Source organism: Schistocerca nitens, chromosome 7 (genome assembly GCF_023898315.1).
Source record: "Schistocerca nitens isolate TAMUIC-IGC-003100 chromosome 7, iqSchNite1.1, whole genome shotgun sequence".
Taxonomy (NCBI): Eukaryota; Metazoa; Arthropoda; class Insecta; order Orthoptera; family Acrididae; genus Schistocerca; species Schistocerca nitens.
In genome coordinates, this window is record NC_064620.1 from 90,644,670 (window position 1) to 90,669,711 (window position 25,042).

At 42.7% G+C, this 25,042-nt stretch overlaps 1 protein-coding gene across 1 annotated transcript in view; it reads right to left on the bottom strand.

Annotated features, from left to right (window-relative positions):
* Positions 1-690: 690 nt before the first annotated feature.
* LOC126195486 (gamma-aminobutyric acid type B receptor subunit 2-like) overlaps positions 691-25,042 on the bottom strand; it is a 367,244-nt gene continuing 342,892 nt past the window's right edge. Inside the window, exons 18-20 of the mRNA XM_049934114.1 lie at positions 19,534-19,733; positions 19,345-19,476; positions 691-4,478 (exon numbers count right to left, since the gene is read on the bottom strand). Coding sequence (XP_049790071.1) covers positions 4,329-4,478; positions 19,345-19,476; positions 19,534-19,733 — 482 coding nt within the window. The 3' untranslated portion in view covers positions 691-4,328. The remainder of the gene's footprint in view (positions 4,479-19,344; positions 19,477-19,533; positions 19,734-25,042) is intronic.

Consider the following 25,042-nt stretch of genomic DNA (forward strand, 5'->3'; position numbering starts at 1 on the left):
CTGCCTCGGGCATGGATGTGTGTGATGTCCTTAGGTTAGTTCGGTTTAAGTATTTTAAGTTCTAGGGGACTGATGACCTCAGAAGTTAAGTCCGATAGTGCTCAGAGCCATTTGAACCATTTTGAGCATTCCGAACTGTGTTCTGGGATACCAACAGGACTTAGTTTCTGATATGGTCAGGTTGGATTCTGATTTTTTTTTCACCACTTTCGGGTGATTCAATCTGGAACAGTGCCACTGGACTTTTAACTTTGTTTAAACCAGTCGGGACTTTCAATATTTTGTGGCATCTGACACTTAAGAATTCGCGCTAATTTCGAGTGAACTTTAGATCATTAGGCAGTGTTTTAGCGAACTAATAGATTTGCTAAATATCAATCGATGTTGTTCTGCTTAGTAATAATAAAAATAACAAAACAGAGGTAATACCTATTCCGCTACTGGAGTTCCATTACTTAAACATGAAGATTTTGATAGTTTTCCTTTAGCAGTATCACTGCAGCTACTTATTAACTCCTCCTGTAAACAGAGGGAGAGTAATACTAAATCGGAGATCGCGTTATGGAAGTTATCTTACAGCTCTTACATCTGCATCTCCATCAGATTAACACCTCAGTAGGGCCTAAGTCACATAAGAGGAATCAGGTGTAAAATGACGAACACAGAGTTACAAAAACGATGCTCCTTTTAATAATCTATTCATCAATCAACAGCAATAGACTTAGTTATATTCTACAGAACAAAAAATAGTAATATTTTTACTGCTTGGCACTTGAGAGAAATGCTTCCCACATGTTATAAAGTGGAAAATATATTGACATCAGTTCACTTAGGTCTACAGAAACAATAGTGCCAAGAGAGAAGAAGCGTTTAACATTCATATAGATCACATGAAATATGATTGCCTTTCAGTTTATACATTAATTGCACAATGAAAATGGAAAGTTTATTGCTCATCTTCGAGTTACATGTAGAGTCTTTTGACACATTATTACCTTCGGCGAGGGGTTAAAATTAAAGGTAGTTCTAACGTTTTATACAGATCTAAACAACAAGGGCTTTGAATGTAGAAGGATAAGCCATTATTTCACTACAACACATGTAAAATATCTCCGAAAATAGATCAAGTATTTCATTGGACACGGCTGAGAGAAACATTCGTCATGAGACATACTAGTTTTCATTAAGAGTACCGGTATTATGAGCATGGATCGCTTAAGAACTATCTCACCGAGAAACATTTTACAAAATAAAGTCGTAGAAACCGTGGAAGAAATTTTCTTGTGGGTGACATCAGATATTTTTAAACTTAAAATATATTTCTACCATAACCATCGTTCATTTACTTTCGCACAACGAAAGATAAACATTAGTATACAAAATATCATTTACGCATGATATCATGAATGTCACTGTCACAAAATATAACTTTATTGAAAGATATGCGTGGTGTAATAATGGCTTGAAAGAATCATCCAAAAGTTGCTACAAGGATGTACGAACACAGATTTCATGCTAAATGTTCTCTAAGGTGGAAAGATATATTCCTACGAAAGAATTAATAGGCTCAGATTATTGATAACAAAACAAAAATTCCAGAGTGAGATTTTCACTCCGCAGCGGAGTGTGCGCTGATATGAAACTTCCTGGCAGATTAAAACTGTGGCTAAGCCATGTCTCCGCTATATCCTTTCTTTCAGGAGTGCTAGTTCTGCAAGTTTCGCAGGAGAGCTTCTGTAAAGTTTGGAAGGTAGGAGACGAGATACTGGCAGAAGTAAAGCTGTGAGTACCGAGCGTGAGTCGTGCTTCAGTAGCTCAGATGGTAGAGCACTTGCCCGCGAAAGGCAAAGGTCCCGAGTTCGAGTCTCGGTCGGTCACACAGTTTTAATCTGCCAGGAAGTTTCAAAACAAAAATTTGTCTTTAATTTGATTAAAACGTAAAGTAAAGGCTCACAAAAAATATATAATTAAACAGCATCCCTTAAAGAAAAACTGTTTCATTCTTTTCAGTTTTACGCAAAAAAATATCGCCAAAAACATGTTGGTTAGAAGAAATGTTACAAATACAAACCATCCCCTTCCAGATGATAAACGAATAAAATTAATGTGGTTGGACTTCTTGTTTGTCTCCTTTCTTCCATCTAACTTTTGAACGACATTTTGTCAATGAATTTGCACATGAAATTCATATTTTATAGTCCAATTTTCTTTTCTTATAGACAGACTAATTAGAAACTATTTATTATAGTGTAATTTCCGTAAATGTCTCATTAAATGACGTTAATATATTGGCGTCCTCAGAGTTCCAGGGTCATTAAGGACGACTCTTGAAACAGCATCGTATCATGTGAATTTTCTCAATGTGAAGATTTACCTTGACCATTCCTGCGATGACACTTCGACAAAGTTTACTTGCTCGCTAGTATAAAGTTTCTGTTTTTGTTCACTATAGTGTAATGATGTTTAAACAGAATAGATTGCTTTACTGACTGGATATTCAGGAAGACCATACCGCTCATGCGTCTGTAGACGACACTGACTATATGACATAACAAAAACAAATAATTAAAATGTCCCTAGTTTTATGCAGATGTACTACTCTGCATGGAAATAGTGTTTCAGTAATAGGTCTAACATATTACATAACAAGGAAGAGTCCGTTTTCTTTGTCTTAGTTGCCCCAGAAATGCAGTACTTATTTTGCTAATTTTAAATTTTCTGATGTTTATAATGTCCATCAGATATTACTATTACTGAGTGAGAAAAAAAAAAACACTTCTCCGGGACGCAATCATTGAGAACGTACAGTTAAAAACCTACTACCATGTTCGCACACGCAACATAGCGTGTGTCAGTGCTACAGCATATTATTGTAAGAACATACAAAGTAAGAAAGGATGCTGTGAAAACTTATTTACCATTGTAGCGAGTCATAGTCCAGTCTTGCATTTAGAGTGAATGAAATTTAAGTTAACTTCAACTCCCAATCAAATTATTTCCTCTGCTTCACTTCTATTCTCACCTTCTGTCGTGGTAACTGTTTTTCGGTCAGACAGTACAGAAAAAGTCATTTGCTGGTGTGGGAATCCTTCATAAGATTTTCTGAAAGCAGTTATTGGCCAAATGTAGCGCAACGCTTGCGTTTGATACGGTTGAAAGCGTCATTGCAATTACGTACGCACTATTTTGTGCTGGTACGAATTTACTCTTTAACCAGAGCGTACAAGTAGCGTAACGTTGCACAAAATGTGTACAGTTAATTAGCAAATTACAAGCGTTGTGTCGAAATTTACGTTTTTAGGGGAGAAGCAACGATACCAGCGGCAAACCAAGAATTTCCGACTCCTTGGAATTACACTACGCCCATTGACTTCCTTTTCGTATTTTCGCTCCGCAGGCAGAAATATAGAATCGTTAAGTGAAAAATGGTCCGTAAGGAGGATGAAGCTTCACATTCTCTTCCAAAGAAATAAAAATATAAACATCACACGTGAGTTTAGTAGAGTTTGAAACGCAATAACACGTTATAAGTAAATTCCACAACACGTAATGTTACGCAGAAGACGACTGGAGAGGGAGACTACACGTGGAAATTTGAATTAAAAATTTCAGGATGTAGCTTTCGACGCCGATGAGATCTGTTAACATTATTCTAGCTGAGAAAACTTGGTTGCATGACTAGTGTTCTTCTTGGGTATTGCTTGTCTGAACCAACAATTTCTCTCTTAATCTCCTTCCAGGAGTTTATTATTATGTAGGATGTGATCCTCGAACTGAGATTGTTCAGTGGCATGCCGCATTACGTGAAGTGTTGGACGTTTTTCCGACAGAGACCAGTTCTTTGAGAGATGATCTCCACCTCGTCGTATTGAGTCATTCTATCTGTAGCTACGTTCCGTTACTTTGATGATGAATCACGTAATCTAAGTATGCTGTTGTAGCAGCTGTGACATAAATTGAGATGAGAAGATAATTAGGGAAGTTTCAAGAGAGATACGGGAAACATTTATTTGGGATCTACACGTGATCATGACACTTTTGATCAAATCAGCCACTAACAACGCATCGTGGATGAGGACTGTAGCTTCACGGGAGCAGCAAACTGCATTTCTCCGTCGCAGCCAGAGTGTGGCCGCTGGGACGACGACAGGCTGTAGCGACCACAGTGGCCTCAGAGCTGGGCAAGCAGAAGTGCTTCGATTATAAGACGTGGTAACCAAGAATCTCCTTAGACAAGGCGGTGATAAGAGATGGAGTCGAGCGACCAGACGGGGCGTGGCAGACGCACGTGGTTCGTAGCCGCTCCAGCTCTGCAGGTGGTACTGTTTCTAGTCCTTGACGTTGGGAGCGCTGTCGCGGTCTCGCCCGCGGTTGCTGTTGGCCAGTTCACTCAGAGGGATGCCGAACTCCGCCGTCCCCCAAACGTCACAGTTGGGGCTGTAACTGGCAGCACGGGGTTTCCAGTTCGACCCAGACACCTGCAATCACGAAATGGAAGCAAAAAGGTTAGTTGAAACAAACGTATGACCGGGTTTCATAAACTTACTGTTGGTAAAAGAGCTTCCGTACCAAGAACCGCTGGATGCATTTACGAGGGGCGTTTGAAAAGTCCGTGCAAAAATAAAAGTTACTTAGGTGTTTGGGGTAAACCATTTTTATTTTTCGACACAGTCTCCTTTTAGACTTATACACTTCGTCCAACGCTGTTCTAATTGGTTCATCGCTTCCGAATAATAGGAATTGTCCAAGTCTTCAAAATAGCTATTAGTTGCTGCAACCACCTCCTCGTTTGAATAACATCTTTGTCCCACCAGCCATTTCTTCAAATTGGGGAACAAATAGTTGTCCGAGGGAGCCAAGCCTTGGGAACAGGGGGGAGTGAAACGAGTTGGAATTCTATTTCCATTAATTTTGCGACCACAACTGCTGAGGTGTGTGCTGGTGCATTGTCGTGATGGAAAAGGACATTTTTACGGTCCAATCGCCTGCGTTTTTCTTGCAGCTCGGTTTTCAAACGGTCCAATAACGATGAATAATATGCACCTGTAATGGTTTTACCCTTTTCCAGATAGTCTGTGAGGATTATTCCATGCGAATCTCAAAAGAGAGTCGACATAACCTTCCAGCCGAAGGAATGGTCTTCGCCTTTTTGGTGCAGATGTTCCCTTGGTAACCGATTGTCTAGATTGTTATTTGGCCTCAGGAGCATAGTGATGTCTCCATGTTTCATCCACAGTGACTAAACGACACTGAAAGACCTGCAGATTCTTCCTGAACAGCTGCAAACCATCCTTACAACACTTCACGCGATTCCATTTTTGGTCAAGCGTGAGCAATCGCGGAACCCATCTTGCGGATAGCTTTCTCATGTCCAAATGTTTATGCAAAATATTATGTACCCGTTCATTTAAGATGCACACATCACTAACAATGTCACTCAGCTTAACTCTTCTATCATCCATCACCATATTATGGATTTTATCCATGGTTTCTGGAGTCGTAACCTCCACAGGTCGTCCAGAACGTTCAGCATCACCTGTACCCATATGGCCACCCCGAAAATTTTGAAACCACTTATAAACTGTTATAATCGAAAGTGCAGAGTCACCGTAATGCTTATCAAGCTTCTCTTTAGTCTCCTGAGGCGTTTTGCCTTTCGAAAAGTAATGTTTAATCGCCACACGAAATACTTTTTCGTTCATTTTTGACAATAACTCGACTTCCTTGATTCACACAAATGCCAAACACAAAGAAATAGACCAATATGGCTGAAACTTGGTGAGCGTTATTTCCAAAGATGCTACTAACTAAACATAACCTCGATACGTGCCGCTGCTGCCACCTCTCGGACTTAGCACGGACTTCTGAAAAGCCCCTCGTATGTGGTACTGAGTGTTAAGCTTTTTTTTACAGAATTTTTACACAGACAGCTGAAATCGCTAGTCCTAAACACCAAGTAATAATTAATGTGATTTGCAGGGTTAGCAAAATACTTTGCAAATGATCAGGAGTGACAAACAAGCAGTACATGTTACGTTGAGAAGAAGAGTTGCGGAGTATCTGTGGCAAAATCTTATCTTTTAAATGTTCTTGTTGTTGTGGTCTTCAGTCCGAAGACTAGTTTGACGTAGCTCTACATGTTATTGTATCCTGTACGAACCTCTTCATCTCCAAATAATTACAGCAAACTAGATCCTTCTCAATCTGTTTACTATATTCATCTCTTGGTCTCCCTCTACGATTCCATCCTCCAAACTTCCCTTAAACAGAAAATTGGTGATCCCTTGGTGTCTCAGAATGTACCCCATTAACCGATCCCTTCTTTTGGTCAAATTGTGCCACAAATTTCTTTTTTCCCCAATCCTATTCAGTAACTCCTCATTAGTTAAATGATCGACCCACCTAATCTTCAATATTCTTCTGTAAGACCACATTACGAAAGCTTCTGTGCTGTTTTTGTCTTAACTGTTTATCGTCCATGTTTCACATCCATACTTGGCTACACTCCAGATAGATATCTTCAGAAAAGACTGCCTAACACTTAAATCTGTATTCGATGTTAACAAGTCTCGTCTTCAGAAATGGTTTTTTTCCATTGCCAGTCTACATTTTATATCCTCTCTTCTGCGCAATCATAAGTTATTTTGCTGGCCAAATAGCGAAACTCATCTACTACTTGAAGTGTCTTGTTTCCTAATCTCATTTACTTACCATCAAGTGGTTTAATTCGACTACATTCCATTTTCCTTGTTTTGTTTTTGTTTACGTCTATCTTATATCCTCGTTTCAAAACACTGTCCATTCCATACAGTTGTTCTTCCAAGTCCCGTGCTGTCTCTGACAGAATTACACGGCAAACCTCAGAGTTTTTATTTCTTCACCCTAGACTTTAATTCCTACTCCAAATTTTTTGTTGTTTTCCATTACTGCTTGATCAGTGCTCAAATATTTTGAATACATTTATAAGAATGTGTTGAGAACTGCGTCTACAGCAAACAGCGCTTAGCGAGTTCTCATGCGGCCGCCGGGGTGGCCGAGGGGTTCTAGACGCTACAGTCTGGAACCGTGCGACAGCTACGGTCGCAGGTTCGAATCCTGTCTCGGGGATGGATGTGCGTGATGTCCTTAGGTTAGTTAGGTTTAAGTAGTTCTAAGTTCTAGGGAACTGATGACCTCAGAAGTTGTCCCATAGTGCTCAGAGCCATTTGAAACATTTGAACAATGTCTCATGCGGCATCTTCCCTGTGATACAGGCAGCGGGAGTTCAGCCTGACTGCATACATGTGTTTTCCATACCTTGCAGTAGGGTTTTGGAGCATATACTGTATTCAAACATTATGAATCACCTCGAAGGGAACAATCTATTGATACGTGATCAGCATGGTTTCAGAAAACATCTTATGAAACGCTGCTAGCTCTTTATTCGCACGAAGTAATGGCCGCTATCGACAGGGGATCTCAAGTTGAGTCCATATTTCTAGATTTCCGGAATGCTTTTGACACCGTTCCTCACAAGCGACTTTTAATCAAGCTGCGGGCCTATGGGGTATCGTCTCAGTTGTGCGACTGGATTCATGATTTCCTGTCAGGAAGGTCGCTGTTCGTAGCAAAAGACGGCAAATCATCGAGTAAAACTGAAGTGATATCAGGTGTTCCCCAGGGAAGCGTCCTGGGACCTCTGCTGTTCCTGATCTATATAAATGACCTGGGTGACAATCTGAGCAGTTCTCTTAGGTTGTTCGCAGATGATGCTGTAATTTACCGTCTAGTAAGGTCATCCGAGGACCAGTATCAGTTGCAAAGCGATTTAGAAAAGATTGCTGTATGGTGTGGCAGGTGGCAGTTGACGCTAAATAACGAAAAGTGTGAGGTGATCCACATGAGTTCCAAAAGAAACCCGTTGGAATTCGATTACTCGATAAATAGTACAATTCTCAAGGCTGTCAATTCAACTAAGTACCTGGGTGTTAAAATTACGAACAACTTCAGTTGGAAAGACCACATAGATAGTATTGTGGGGAAGGCGAGCCAAAGGTTGCGTTTCATTGGCAGGACACTTAGAAGATGCGACAAGTCCACTAAAGAGACAGCTTACACTACACTCGTTCGTCCTCTGTTAGAATATTGCTGCGCGGTGTGGGATCCTTACCAAGTGGGATTGACGGAGGACATCGAAAGGGTGCAAAAAAGGGCAGCTAGTTTTGTATTATCACGTAGTAGGGGAGCGAGTGTGGCAGATATGATACGCGAACTGCGATGGAAGTCATTACAGCAAAGACGTTTTTCGTCGCGGCGAGATCTATTTACGAACTTTGTCACCAACTTTCTCTTCCGAATGCGAAAATTTTTTGTTGAGCCCAACCTACATAGGTAGGAACGATCATCAAAATAAAATAAGAGAAATGAGAGGTCGAACAGAAAGGTTTCCCGCATGCTGTTCGGGAGTGGATTGGTAGAGAGAGAGTATGATTGTGGTTCGATGAACTCTCTGCCAAGCACTTAAATCTGAATTGCAGTGTAATAATGTAGATGTAGATGTAGATATCCATACCTTATGTTGAAACTCAATGGGCAATAAAAAATTTAGGGCACAGAGAAAAATTCGGTTTATAAATGTCGGTCACATGATGTACTTCATTCTTTAAATGTAAGTTATGACTTAGTTTATTATTTATGAATAAAGCAATCTGGATGTTTTAGCACGTAATGTGTTCGCAATCTGATAGGACATGTTGGCAAAACGGAGACATATTTGACAGAGTTGGCGGGGATCGGAACTTTGGTAAGCGCTTTTGTTGTAGACGTGGACCTATTTTTGTTATTTAATGAGTTTAACTGTGTTAGTTGTTGTAGTTAATCTTTGGCATACAATGAAATTCTTATCAAATGGTTCAAATGGCTCTGACCACTATGGGACTTAACTTCTCAGGTCATCAGTCCCCTAGAACTTAGAACTACTTAAACCTAACTAACCTAAGGACATCACACACATCCATGCCCGAGGCAGGATTCGAACCCGCGACCGTAGCTGTCGCGCGGTTCCAGACTGTAGCGCCTAGAACCGCTAGGCCACACCGGCCGACGAAATTCTTATCATCGAACATTGATTTTAAAAAGCGGTTTTACATTAATATGGATCACATGAAGTGCTGATGATTGTAAGATCAGTTGTAGCGTGTTTCCTGTAGATTTAATATTTACGTTTGGCATGGTATTTGTTAATACATAAATCACTTAAGTTGCTGCTTGTATCAGTATCACGGTCAGTGAGTTTTATTACTTCGTCTCAATGGATTTTTAACACTTACTCATCTTTCAATATGCCTAATAGTGCACACGTTTTCGTATGTGGGTGGAAAACACATGTAACGTTATATCGAACCAAGATTCAGCCGAATTTGTTCAATATTTTACCGGCGTCCGGCAGTTTGTCTTATTCTCCTCGTTTTGTTCTGTTTGCTCGGCCTGTATGTTCTACCTGAAAGCACGTCGTATTTTTCTCCTGCCGCACAATAGGCCTACTCGTTTCAAAACTTGGACATAACAAAAAAACGAATATAAAATCCTAAAAAAACTGTTATTTTCAGATTTTTGGGTTCGCTGTTTACGAATCCAGTGTCGGAATTACTAAATTCCAAATGGCGGATTCTATTCGGCGGATCAAAAACTACAAATTTAGCAAATTCGAGTAAAACTTCAAAAAAATGGTTCAAATGGCTCTGAGCACTATGGGACTTAACATCTATGGTCATCAGTCCCCTAGAACTTAGAACTACTTAAACCTAACTAACCTAAGGACATCACACAACACCCAGCCATCACGAGGCAGAGAAAATCCCTGACCCCGCCGGGAATCGAACCCGGGAACCCGGGCGTGGGAAGCGAGAACGCTACCGCACGACCACGAGATGCGGGCAGTAAAACTTCAGGTGTAAAGTATTTTGAGGTCGGTGACAACGACTTCGAGGTCGGAATTGCCTTACCGAAACGTTTTATTCGATACTATACATTTTTAAATCGATGTAATCTGCTTCAGTAACGGTACTCTCGAGTAATTCGCTGGTAGATGGTTCGAAACGCGTACCTTTTACCTCGGGTGGCATTTGTTTGTCATCTTCAATTGTCATTTTCTGGAATGTCGAGATGAGTGGATCCGAATATTTCCAGAAGCTGATGGAACACGTCATTCAGTTTTCTCGCGGAAGTATTTAAGTGTAAAGTATTCTCGGCGACGCGAGATGTCTTTATTTGAAGCTTCCTGCCCATAGTCAGACTGCAAACCACTCGGCAATGGAGCAGCTTCAATTAGGTCATACCTACATCTACATCTACATGGATATTCTGAAAATCACATCTGAGTAGCTGGCAGAGGGTTCATCGAAACATCTTCATAATTCGCTATTATTACAATCTCGTATAGGGCGCGGAAAAAAACGAACACCTAAATCTTCCCGTGCGAGCTGTGATTTCTCGTACTTTATTATGGTGATCGTTTCTCCCAATGCAGGTCGGCGACAACAAAATATTTTCGCATTCGGGGGAGAAAGTTGGTGATTGAAATTTAGTGAGAAGACTCCTCCGCAACGAAAAACGGCTTCGTTTTAATGATGTCCACCTCAAATCCTGTATCATTTCAGTGACACTCTCTCCCCTATTTCGCGCCAGTATAAAACGAGCTGCCCTTTTTGGACTCTCTCGATGTACTCCGTCAACCCTATCAGGTAAGGATTCCACACCTCTAAAAGAGGACGGGCAAGCATAGTGTAGCGGGCTCTTTAGTAGATCTGTTACATTTTCTAAGTATACCGGCAATAAAACACAGTCTTTGGTTAGCCTTCCCCCCGCAACATTTTCTATGTGCTTCAAAACTACGACGATTGTCCGCCTAGGTAACTGCGCGATCAACACGGCTCATTGCTAAGTGAAGGGGACTGGGTTCGATTCCCGACGGGGTCGGAGATTCTCTCCCCTCGGAGACTGGGTGTTGTGTTGTCCTTACGTTCGTATCGTCAAAACACATTATATTCTTTAGATATGCTGATGGGCACGCTCCGAAAGCGAATTAAAAAAACTACGTAGAATGATGGTATCGGGAATTACTGCATAATATCAAGCATTATGGCACAATAATTAACTACAGTGTGGTTTTGCTACAAGGTAGAAAAATGTCCGTCAACTAAAATCGCGCATATATGGGCATGCAAATAGTTTTGAACTCCGGAACTATACTATGAAGGTAGTAGGAGAGCCATTTACGAAAGTGGAGCAAAAGAGAAAAAAAGTTTTGTAACCAACGGTTACGGATAACAGCGGAAGCAGATTGGTGTCAAGTCAATATACGTCATTATGCCAGCTAAAAATGCCATAAACGTACCTTCTTGATTGCTGCCAATCTTATTTTACCCTGACAACTGGGTAGGATCGCTGCCGTATGTTACATATACCACACAAACAATATCAGAAAAACGTTTCGTTATTCTGTACACTGTTTATCGGCGAATGTCACGGCACTTATCGACTTATGAGTAGAAAGCCGCTGCATCAATGGTCAAGTATGCACGAGTGGAGTTTACAAAGGATTTCACGAGACTAAAGTCCGAACGTTCATCTTTTCTCCAGAATGGCATGCTTGGAACAAGTGTTCCATAAGTCTGTTTAGCCAAGAGTCCTGTAGTCTCAGCTATACTCCACGTCTTCCAAGCCAAGATGTTAGCATCTGGAAATGCTTCAAGGCCACCATAATCTGCTTGGTTGCCCCATACAACAGCAAGTGCCGTCAGCTTCGGGCTTGGCTAGGACGTCCCAAATGTGGAGTTCGTCATTCGCTTCCGCCTATAGTAAATCTGCTGTTGGGTGCAGAGAGTTGAAATGCCGGAGAAAGTCCTGAAGCCTTTCACTCCCGTGTGTTCAGACCACAAATGTGTCATCACCATAAATAAAAAAAAATAAAAAATAAAAAATAAAAAAAATAAAAAAAAAATAGACAAGGCAATCAGAGCTGTGAGCAATCATCTAGAGGATTAAGAAGCCGATTCAGCTGTATTTAGTCTGTTTTTTAAATTATCAGATCACATTGGAAAAACCCTCAAGTGACATCTGCATAATAATTAATCATGAAAGAGTAACAGATCCTAAAATACCCACTAGTATGAAAATAATTTAATTTTTAAAATCTTTTAAAAACATGTAAAATAGAGAAAACTGTACTCACATAACTAAGTCATCAGAGCTAAGTAGACCGGAACATGGAACCACACATTCGTTGTCAGACCACGCTAAGAAAACTTCTAAATAGCGCTAGTTAATGAATAAAAATCATTGGGACGTATGGATACAAGTCCACAACATTCGGTTGGAAGTAAACGTATTACATCTACATCTGCATACATATATCGACAGCTACTGTACGGCGCGTGGCGGAGGGTGCCCTGAACCACAACTAGTAGATTCCTTACCTGTTCCACATGCAGACAGAGTGAGGGAAAAACGGCTATCTATACGCCTCCGTATGAGCGCTAATTTCTCGTATCTTATCTTCGTGATCTCTACAAGAAATATATGTTGGCGGCAGTAGGATCGTTCTGCAGTCAACTTCAAAAGCCGGTTCTCTAAACTTTCTCAGTGGTGTTATTCGAAACGAATGTCTTCTTCCCTCCCGGGATTCCCACTTTAGCTACGGAAGCATATCGATAACACTTGCATGCTTATCGAACCTACCGTAACAAATCTAGCAGCTAGCTTCTGAATTGCTTCGATGTCTTCTTTCAATCCGACCTGATGCGGATCCCAAACACTCCAGCAGTACTCAAGAATAGGTTGCACTAGCGTCCTTTCCTAATATTTTCCCAACAAACCGAAGTGGACTATTAGTCTTCCTACTATAATCCTCACATGATGTTTCCATTTCACATTGCTTCGCAAAGTTACGCCCAGATATTTAAACGACGTGACTGTGTCAAGCAGGATACTGCTAATACTGTATCCGAAAATTACAAGTTTGTTTTTCATACTCATCCTCATTCCTACATTGAGAGCTAGCTGCCATTCATCACACCAACTGGAAATTCTGTCTAGATCATCTCGTATCAACCTATAGTCACATATCTTCCACACCTTCCTGTACATCACAACATCATCAGCAAACAGCGGCAGACTGCTGCCCACGCTGTCTGCCAGATCACTAATGTGTACAGAAAGTGGCAACGGTCCTATCACACTTCCCTAGGGCGCTCCTTGTGTCATCATTGTCATGGCAGTAGACTGGTAACGCGAACACACATTAAAAAACCTTATAGAAACTTGAAGAGCAGCTAGTTTAAAGCGCAGACGGGATAGAAGTTGCGCAATTGCCCCAAAATTAGTGGACCATGTGTATCAAACAAGAGGCTAACCAATAGGGAATGAGAAGATCAAGTACCGTGCTCCGGGAATGCGCACAAAATGGAGTTGTGCTAGGTGTTTCTTTTCTTTACATCACCTTCTTCGTTAATAGGATTCTTGCTCGATACACGTGGTCTAACTTTTTGGGCTACTGCGACACTGCACAGGAAGTACCCTCTCTGTTCTTTAAACGATCCTCTCATCAGATTCATTGACATACCACCATTTGGTCTGACAGCGAATGTTCGGTTCCAAGTTCCGGGCTACTTAATTTCTTGTACATTAATTAGGTGAGCACAGTTTCGTCTGTTTTTTGTTTTTTTTGTTTTATGTATTGGTGAGTATTTTAGCGCCTGTTACTTTTTCATGATTCGTTGCTATGTAGATGTCGCCTGAGGATGATGTTTTCAGTGGTACTAAGCCGTTTGCGATCTGATAATAAAAAGAAAGATTGAATACAGTTGAAACCGCCTCTTGATCCCCAAGGTACGAGGGTCACTCCAACAGAAATGCACACAATTTTTGTAAAAATACAGTTTTCATTTTGCATATGTCAAAGTTTTACAGTGTGTAGATACATCCTTCCCCCTTGTATTCAAACTTAGTTCAATCTGTTCCCGTGAGTGGCGCCGTCACAGCATGTCCTCAGGATGGCTGCTAAACTTGACGTTCGTCAGAAGCAACGTGCTGTCATAGAATTCCTGAACTGTGAGAATGAGACAGTGGGAAACATCCACAAGAGGTTTAAAAAGGTGTATGGAGATGCTGCTGTCGATCGCAGTACAGATAGTCGGTGGGCAAGCAAGTTACGTGATGAAAGCGGGCACGGCAATATTGAGGATTGTCCTCGCAGCAACAGGCCTCGTACTGCACACACTCCAATGCGCAGAGAGTTAACGAATTGGTGACTGCTGACAGACGCATCACAGTGAACGAATTGTCACGCTACGTTGGGATAGGGGAAGGAAGTGTTTGGAGAATACTGAAAGTGTTGGCGTTAAAAAAGGTTTGTGCCAGGTGGGTTCCCAGGATGTTAACAGTGGCTCACAAAGAAACAAGAAGAACGGTATGCAGCGAACTTTTGGAACAGTACGAGAACGGTGGAGATGAATTTCTTGGAAGAACTGTGACAGGTGATGAAACATGGCTCCATCTTCTTTCACCAGAGACGAAGAGGCAATCAATGGAGTGGCATCATGCAAATTCACCCAAGAAAAAAAAAATTCCAAATCACACCTTCTACTGGAAGAGTTATGGCTACGGTGTTTTTTGATCTCGAAGGACTCTTGCTTGTGGACATCATACCAAGTGGAACCACATTAAATTCTGATGCATATGTGACGACACTGAAGAAACTTCAAGCTAGACTGAGTCGTGTTCGACCACATCGGCAAAAGCAGGATGTTTTGCTGTTGCACGACAATGCACGGTCACATGTCAGTAAAAAACCAAGGAAGCGGTCACAAAACTCGGATGGACAACACTGAAACACCCGCTTTACAGACCTGACCTGGCTCCATGTGACTATCATCTCTTTGTGAAACTGAAGGACTCTCTTCGTGGAACAAGGTTTGAAGATGATGACTCCCTTGTGCACCCTGCTCCAACAGGTTGGTCCAGAACTTTACCGTGCGGGGATACAGGCGCTGGTTCCAAGATGGCGTAAGGCAGTTGAGAGGGATGGAAATTATGCGTAGAAATGAAAATATTGTTCCTAAAGGATGCATCTACACTGTAAAAGTTTCAAACATGTAGAATAAAAGATGGATTCCCAAAAAAATTGTGTGCATTTCTTTTGGAGTGACCCTCGTATTTGAAAAAGCGTGTGGGCTTCAGTGTAGCTCTTTCGAGCTTTGTAATATTGTTCGGCGGCAAGGTTCCACAGACTTGTCAGCAGTACGAATAACTTGACCTGTGCATTCTTCACTGCAGTGGCATAGAATATTAAGAAAACTTCATGTCAGCCCGAGCAACATAAAATGGTATGCACAATGGTGTCCAAAATTAAAGCAACATATCGCTATTTCCCCGTCATGTGGCTAATTCACAATATAACCACACAATGTGTCAACATGTGTCTAAGATCGTCTTCTCCACGGAAGATGGCATTTCGGTTCAACGGACAACCTTGCCAATGATGGCGTCGGGGCACCTATCAATCGTGGTAGTCTTCACTTGAAACTTCCGGTCTGATTGGCCGTCGTCGTTGTGTAAAACTCTCCCCTGACGTTTCGTCTCCGACTGCGGGAGACATCCTCCGAGGTAAAGCGGCAAATTGCGAAGAGAACTCGAGGAACTGCTGATTATATAGGCAGTACAGAGGGCGCCACTGTCCATCATGTGGCGTTGGCTATGAGACTGTCTCTGGTAATGCCAACATCCTCGATTGAAAGCAATTGATCGTCACGCTTACGGTGCAATTCTGACAGCCAAATTTTATCCAGTTTAACACCTTCGTCTTTCCTGTTAAAATTATTACGGTGTTTGTCAATGTCGATAGGGATGAGCTTTATACATCGACCACGGCCCATCAGCCTGGAATTTTTAAGTGAAGACAACACCGGCCGTGAAAGCCTACATTGTATGATCAATCGTGGTAGTGTCTGATGGGTAGTCCCACGTCCACAATCGCCATGTACACAGTCATAGACGGTGCAGTATGGCGCAGAGAAGACGCCTACAGACTCTCTGCGGTGGAGGGCCATATGAAGAATGGAAGCAGGACAGTCGCAAACCGATGTGGCTCGATGGCTTAACGTGAATCGTTCTCCTGTTTTTCGGATGTGGCGACAGTTTATATAGACCGAAACTGTATTGCGAAGACCAGGGCAGGGCGACCGCATGTGACATCAGAAAGAGAGGACCGTTATTTGGCTGTAAGAGCACGACGGTACTGCCTTAGTAAAGCACAGCAGCTGGTATCTGACCTGGCGCTTTCACTGGACGTATTTATGGAGGCAAACGGTGTACAGAAGGCTTCGGCAGAGTGGCCTTTACTGTCGGAGACCTGCTGTATATGTATCTCTGACGTGTCCTCATGGAAGGGAACGTCTAATGGTGGAGCTGTCAACATCCCACTGGGCCAATTGTCTTTTCACTGATGATGAGTCCCAATTTGGTCTGAAGAGTGAGTTTCGACGGTTTCGCGTCTGGATGGAACAAGGAACACAATGTCTGGAGCCAAACATTGTGGAAAGAGATCGATATAGAGGAGGTCCCTAATGGTGTGGGCAGGGATTACGTGGATCACTCAAACACCTCTTCATGAAATTTATTCGTCCAGGTTTAAATCCTTTCACGCATCGTGACGTGAGCGTGAGACCTCATGGCGCGCTGTTGCGAGGTGCTATGGGGCCAGACTTTGTACTGATGGAAGATAATGCTCGAACTCATAGAGCACGGGTGGTTGCTGTTTTATTTGAAAGGGAAGAATTTTCACGCATGGCGTGGCCTGCTCGCTCTCCTGAGTTGAATCCCATAGAGAAAATTCCATAGTCCGCCCAGTTATCACATACGGCTCAGAGGTATGGACGTTGACAGAACGCGATAATAATGCACTGAGAACCATTGAGCGGAAAATACTACGCAAAATCTATGGGCCAATAAGGGAGCAAGAAGGCTGGAGAATAAACTACAATGCCGAATTACAAGAGTTAATACAAGGCAGGGACATAGTAAAATTTGTGAAATCACAGCGAATACGATGGTTTGGACACTTATGGACAATGGCACAGGATAGAATCCCAAAGAAAATGATGAAAAGTATGATCCATTCAGTTAGGCGAAAAGAGAGACCTAGAAGAAGATGGATCGATGAGGTAATAATGGACATGACCAGTATGGGAGTCCAGGGGTGGAAAAGAGCAGTAAATAACCGAGAAGTGTGGAGGAAGATTGTTGAAGCCAAAGCTCACCAAGGGCTGTAGCGATACTGAAGAAGAAGAAGAAGAAGAGAAAATTAGGGATACACTAGGGACACGGGTTTCATCACGTCAGCATGCACCAACCACTCTCCAACACTTGCAAGCAGCTCTGCAGGTAGAATGGGCGTTATTGCCTCAACCTGAGATTGGTGACATCATTCAAAGCACGTCCCGTCGTCGTCAGGCCTGTATTGCTGCCAGAGGTGGTGAACCCCCAACTGAGCACATTAACCAGTTGAAATGTGTGTGTGCAAATCGGTTAAGTTGGAAGAAAACGAAGAACGTTTTTGTCTACCGTTATGCACGCTGCAATTGTTTCCATTCTGTATTCTTTACATTGTTTCTACACTACTGGACATCAAAATTGCTGCGGCACGAAGATGGCGTGCTACAAACGCGAAATTTAACCGACAGGAAGAAGATGCTGTGATATGCAAAAGATCAGCTTTTCACAGCATTCATACAAGATTGGCGCCGGTGGCGACACCTACAACGTGCTGACATGAGGAAAGTTTCCAACCGATTTCTCACACACAAACAGCAGTCGACCGGCTTTGCCTGGTGACACGTTGTTGTGATGCCTCGTGCAAGGAGGAGAAATGCGTACCATCACGTTTCCGACTTTGATAAAGGTCGGATTGTAGCCTATCGCGATTGCGGTTTATCGTATCACGACATTGCTGCTCGCGTTGGTCGAGATCCAATGACTGTTAGCCGAATATGGAATCGGTGGCTTAAGGAGGGTAATACGGAACACCGTGCTGGATCCCAACGGCCTCGTATCACTAGCAGTCGAGATGACAGGCATCTTATCCGCATCGTGCAGCCACGTCTCGATCCCTGAGTCAACAGATGGGGACGTTTGCAAGGCAACAACCATCTGCACGAACAGAGCGACGACGTTTGCAGCAGCATGGACTATCAGCTCGGAGACAATGGCTGCGGTTACCCTTGACGCTGCATCACAGACAGGGGCACCTGCGATGGTGTACTCATCGACGAACCTGGGTGCACGAATGGCAAAATGTCATTTTTTCGGATGAATGCAGGTTCTGCTTACAGCATCGTGATGGTCGCATCCGTGTTAGGCGACATCGCGGTGAACGCACATTGGAAGCGTGTATTCGTCATTGCCATACTGGCGTATCACCCGGCGTGATGGTATGGGGTGCCACTGGTTACACGTCTCGGTCACCTCTTCTTCGCATTGACGGCACTTTGAACAGTGGACGTTACATTTAAGATGCGTGACGACCCGTGGTTCTACCCTTCATTCGATTCCTGCGAAACCCTACATTTGACCAGGATAATGCACGACCGCTTTTTAAAGGTCCTGTCTGGATACAGAAAATGTTCGACTGCAGCACATTCACCATATCTCTCACCAACCGAAAACGTCTGGTTAATGGTGGCCAAGCAACTGTCTCGTCACAATACGCCAGTCACTACTCTTGATGAAATGTGGTATCGTGTTGAAGCTGCATGAGCAGCTGTACCTGTACACGCCATCCAAGCTGTGTTTGACTCAGTGCCCAGGCGTATCATGGCTGTTATTACGGCCAGAGGTGGTTGTTCTGGGTACTGATTTCTCAGGATCTATGCAACCAAACTGCATGAAAATGTAATCAAATGTCAGTTCTAGTATATTATATTTGTCCAATGAATACCTGTTTATCATCTGCATTTCTTCCTGGTGTAGCTATTTTAATGGCCAGTAGTGTGCTTTACTGCGAGGTGCTTGTGTTTTTTGGGGCAAAAGAAACGCAACCTCGCAAAATTTCTGTTTGTTGCTTTAATTTTGGACACCAGCGCATTCTTAATACTTTCCCATCGTCCTGTTGACGTCTTGAGGTCTCTGGTATTAAGTCTGACTTCAGCGCTGTTCTTGCACGATATTTCAACGACGTAGCAGCTGATGAAGAGGACGACGCACGCTATCGAAATATGGCGCAAACCGACGCTGATATCTAGCAGAATACCCGATACATCAAGATGTCATAGAAAGGCACGTTCGGAGGCTTGTTAGGCGCTGCAGGTGTACCTGGTGGACGGCAGCGTGCGCAGCGGCCGACCCGCAGTGGAAGGAGCGGGCGTCCTCGAGCGAGCGGCACTTGTCGAGCAGGTCTGCGCGCTGGTGACCTTGCCGCACGTGCAGGTGGTGGTGGTGGCTGCTGCGGCGGCGCTGCACCTGCAGCTGGTACTGCTGCTGCAGCAGCTGCGCGAAGCTGGCGCTGCTCTTGCGCCGGCTGTCGAGCGCCGTCAGGCTGCAGGTGGGCACGACGCGGTGCGGGAAGCGCGGCGACCCCTTGGCGCGCTCGCGGAACGGCAGGTTGGGCTGCGAGTGCTGGTGGTGGATGCCGGCGCGCGGCCGCGGAGACGCCCCCGCGCTGGCGCGCCGCAGCGCCTCCTTGGACAGCACGCACGGGCTGCCTGCGGGCAGGGAGGGTCGCTCAAGGCGGGGTACCGCCACTCGCACTTGAAATCCATTCATCGCAGACCCCTCCAAATAGGATTATTATTTCGCATCATTCACGGTGCGGCACTGGACTCATCATTACAGTTGCCAGTAAGTAGCAGCTACGTCTAAATGCAGGAGGCCGGCCAATCACTAGAAGTATAATCTCCGATAGCCAATTTTCTCAACTGCTCTCATTACGTGAGAGGATAACATGGACTACCAAAGATAGCGCTGGAGATGGTGGTTTCTGCAGAAAAAAGCGTAAACACTCTGAGTATTCACAGTCGATTAGTGGCACTTGCAACATGTTTCAAATGGCTCTGAGCACTACGCGACTTAACTTCTGAGGTCATCAGTCGCCTAGAATTTAGAACTAATTAAGCCTAACTAACCTAAGGACATCACACACACCCATGCCCGAGGCAGGATTCGAACCTGCGACCGTAGCGGTCGCTCGGTTCCAGACTGTAGCGCCTAGAACCGCTCGGCCACTCCAGCCGGCACTTGAAACATCACTACACTCGTCCCCATACGAGCTGAAATGTAGTTCCAGGTTGTAATGGTTCTTTATTTACGTGACCATTACGGCACTCCAACCCCAGTTCTCGATACCACTAATATCGTACTACTTTTCTGCGAAGTAACAGACATATTTTTTTGACAATAGTCACATTTGGTTTTATTAATGTCTAGGTACTCCGATGTGTCGATATATTACAGTGATATGGCTCTTGTGTGTATTCATTTCTGTGAGTCATAAACTTTGAGTTACTTATAATCGTTTTGAGGTGAATGCTCACAGGGCAGTTTTTGTATCACTTTGCAGAAGTTAAGTTGTTATTTCGCTTTGTAAAAGAACAGTCAAGTCTTGTGTTTGGTTAAAGTGGAAATTAAATATATGAAGATTGATACAAAACTGTTTTCTTGATGATGTGACAATTAAGAAGAATTAAGAGTCGAAGGGTATGAAAGGGAAGCAGTGGTTGGGAAGAGAGTGAGACAGGGTTGTAGCCAATCCCCGATGTTATTCAGTCTGTATATTGAGCAAGCAATAAAGGAAACAAAAGAAAAGTTTGTAGTAGGTATTAAAATCCATGGAGAAGAAATAAAAACTTCGAGGTTCGCCGATGACATTGTAATTCTGTCAGAGACAGCAAAGGACTTGGAAGAACAGTTGAACGGAATGGATAGTGTCTTAAAAGATGAGCATCAACAAAAGCAAAACGAGGCTAATGGAATGTAGTCGAACTAAGTCGGGTGATGCTGAGGGAATTAGATTAGGAAATGAGACACTTAAAGTAGTAAAGGAGTTTTGCTATTTGGGGAGTAAAATAACTGATGATGGTCGAAGTAGAGAGGATATAAAATGTAGACAGGCAATGGCAAGGAAAGCGTTTCTGAAGAAGAAAAATTTGTTAACATCGAGTATAGATTTAAGTGTCAGGAAGTCGTTTCTGAAAGTTTTTGTATGGAGTGTAGCCATGTATGGAAGTGTAACGTGGACGATAAATAGTTTGGACAAGAAGAGAATAGAAGCTTTCGAAATGTGGTGCTACAGAAGAATGCTGAAGATTAGATGGGTAAATCACGTAACTAATGAGGAGGTAATGAATAGAATTAGGGAGAATAGGAGCTTGTAGCACAACTTGACTAGAAGAAAGGATCGGTTGGTAGGACATGTTCTGAGACATCGAGGGATCACCAGTTTAGTATTGGAGGGCAGCGTGGAGGGTAAAAATCGTAGAGGGAGACCAATAGATGAATACACTAAGCAGATTCAGTAGGATGTAGGCTGCAGTAGGTACTAGGAGATGAAGAAGCTTGCACAGCATAGAGTAGCATGGAGAGCTGCATCAAACCAGTCTCAGGACTGAAGACCACAACAACAACATATGTGAATTTACAAGAAGTTTAATAAAAATGTGGATCGTGAACACCAAGTCAAAAATTATTTCCACCATACAATTGTTCTGATCTGGGATTGTTTAATCATTAAGAATTTCCTGAAAAACGCATTTGTTAGGTCTTCAAATATTGCTAAAATACCGTTCTGGACCTTCTAGCAGTCAAAGTGGAATCACTCTAGAATCAACAAGATGAGCCATAACAACTTCGACGAAATCTACGTGGGAATCCAAAATTAATGACTTTTTTACAGTGACTTCAGTATTTCCATTCTGACGATACCATCCACAGTCAACAACTTTGTAGTTGCCCCATAAAGCGAACATATGCTGCGTGAGCAACATTATTAATCTGATTTCTAACCTAATTTGCAAGTGGTGGTATTGTTAGAAGGTACTGCAACACCCACGGTATTTTCTTTACGTGGCCTCTTCTGATTTGGGGCTATGAAGATATCTCTGCACATACATCAATTTCTAGACTTCCAGGAACTGCAAGTAACCGCCCTGCAGTGAGTATGGCAGACTCCAGAAAAGTGGTTCGAAGAGGGGCTGAAGAAGATTAAGGGGCCAAGACAGGAGAATGAGGTGGGTGTGGCAGTACCTGGAACACCATTTCACTGACGGCAGTTGTGGTTTTCCGGTTCGTATTGGGAGGAGTGATGTGGCGTTGCAACAGCATTTTTCGCGGAAGTTCGCACCTTCTACACATTGCTACCGATTCCCTGTGAACATCCGCAGTGTTTACACCCTCCTTCCAAAGAAACTACGTCTTTCAGCACTGTTCTTGATGATCACACTGTATGTTGTCCACTGATGTAATGACAGCGATTGGGAAAATTTTATGTACTGTGCAGTTCCACTGATTGTCCTGCCATCTATGGTTGGACTGAAGTGCTACATACTTGCAACAGTAATGACTAGTCAAATGAAGAATGATCAGTCATGGGAAAAAATAAAATGTAAGTCAGTACAGAACACCACTCGTAGATCAGCCCAGTGGCAGTAGATGAGCAATTTACTACAGAACTCTGATTTCAGTGGAAGGCTAACACAGAAGAGCCCCAGTGCCGTGTCTCCGTCTCTCCGGAAATAACACACAAAAGCATTTAGACCAATAGAAGGCACACGTTTCACCACAGTTGTGACATCTGCAGTGGATTTTTTTTAATTACATAGCGAAAGTCGAGATGAAGAATTTGCTATAAGATACTTGAGGTCTGTTACGTAGGGAAACTATCTCAAGATGACACCCCACTGAACTATTAATGTCATCTCGCCCTCGAATACCACCGGCTTTCTTTAATGTTAATAAGTTGACCTTTCCTGTAAGGGTAATGAATGAAAAAGACTTTTCGTCATATTACGCTAAAACTACTTACATTTCCAATTCGATTTATATGTAACCTTTACAAGCACAGTTGCGCCATGTAGCTTTGGGTGGGTTTTGTAGGTCGATTTGACGCTGTTTCACGACTTGATACGTCACATGTGTCTTATATCAAATTGTTCGTCTGGACCTCTCCTACAACATTGTCGCACGCTGTAAACAATAATCGTCTACACCCTGCATACAGACAAATTTTGTGTAGGTTTGAAATATCTTGACACTGGATTTTGTTGTTGTTTAGATTACATACGAACTATACCTTTCTTATTTTCTCAACTTGATTATGTTATCCTTTGGCTGCCAAACAACAACGAAATCTGGCGTCAAAATATTCCTAACGTATATAAAATTTGTATGATTGCATTTAGAAACAATAAAAGAAAAGAAAAACACCGAAAATGCCCTAGCTGTGGTAAATCATGTTTGAAGGGACTAAAAAAAACAAAAAACTGTCGTCTTGCAAGAAGGCGTACCCTATTCAATTAGTTATTATTTTCTGCAAGTGCGGAAGCAGAGCTTCAAATTATATCATGATATCGCGTACGTGACGTTTCCCAGCAGAGTATGAGAACATATCTGTGGCTCGTCCACTGTCATTGATTCCGTCGATTTTCATGATATTTGTCACAGCGTAAGCGTTCTGACCAGAATCGAAAAACAGTCATGCGTATTACAATGAGTACCCCACGTGAAGATCACAGGGTTGGTCGACTGGCTCTTACGAATACACAGATGCCGAAACCTGAAATACTGTTGGAGGTTACAGCCAGAGTGTCACCACGATCCTTTGGGAAATGCGCTTAGAAATGAAGCTGCCATGCGTCTTGCATCACTAATACCACACGACACACAACAGATACTTGCGTGGGCTAGATCCAGTGACAAATGGGAAGTTCAGTGAGCACTCTTTGCCGTTAGGCGATGAGTTTTAGTTCTTTTCGTATAAATTTCTCTACTGTTGAAGGATGGTTGAGAGTACACTAGTTTGTGAAAAATACGGTAAACAGATAATGGAGACATGAAGCAAGTGTGGCACACTGTGAAGACAGCCGTGACAGAGCAGCGAATAAAGTGCTGGATAGGGAGGAAAAAACAGGGAAAAGATGGATTAATGAGAAATGCGGAGATATAGATAAGAGAAGGAAGAAAGAATATGAATTAATATGAGGTCACAGGATTTAAGAAAAATATTTGGAATTTAAAACAGTCTCTGATTACAATTTTTTTAAATTTATGACCTGTTTCGATCCATATGATCAACATGGGACATGTCTGCCTTCCTAAGCTAGTAAACGAAACATACAAAATTTGGCCGTCAATATACATAGCATAAAATATATAAAAACGTCAAAAGACAGTAAGACTAAAAACAAGTTACCCGTAGCAGGCCGCCATAAAATCCATTTATCACGATATGTTTTTTACATTGCACGTTTCAGTATTTCAGAAAGGGTGTAAGCATACTGTCATATCGCTGCCTTGGTTGCGGAGTATCTTTGCGAGCGGCTGCGTTTTGCAGAGTCGATCACGGGGCACGGAGCTGTTATGCTGTGCTGTCGGTAGCTCTACAAGTAAAAGGCATTGTTATGGAGGTTCTGAAAGCATTTGTATGGAGTGTAGCCATGTATGGGAGTGAAACATGGGCGATAAATCGTTCGGACAAGAAGAGAATAGAAGCTTTCGAAATATGGTGCTACAGAAGAATGCTGAAGAGTAGATGGGTAGATCACGTAACTAATGAGGAGGTATTGAATAGAATTGGAGAGAAGAGAGATTTGTAGCACTACTTGGCTAGAAGAAGGGATCGGTTGGTAGGGCATATTCTGAGGCATCAAGGGATCACCAATTTAGTATTGGAGGGCAGCATGGAGGGTAAAAATCGCAGAGGGAGACCAAGAGATGAATATACTAAACAGATTCAGAAGGATGTAGGTTGCAGTAGGTACTGGGAGATGAAGAAGCTTGCACAGGATAGAGTAGCATGGAG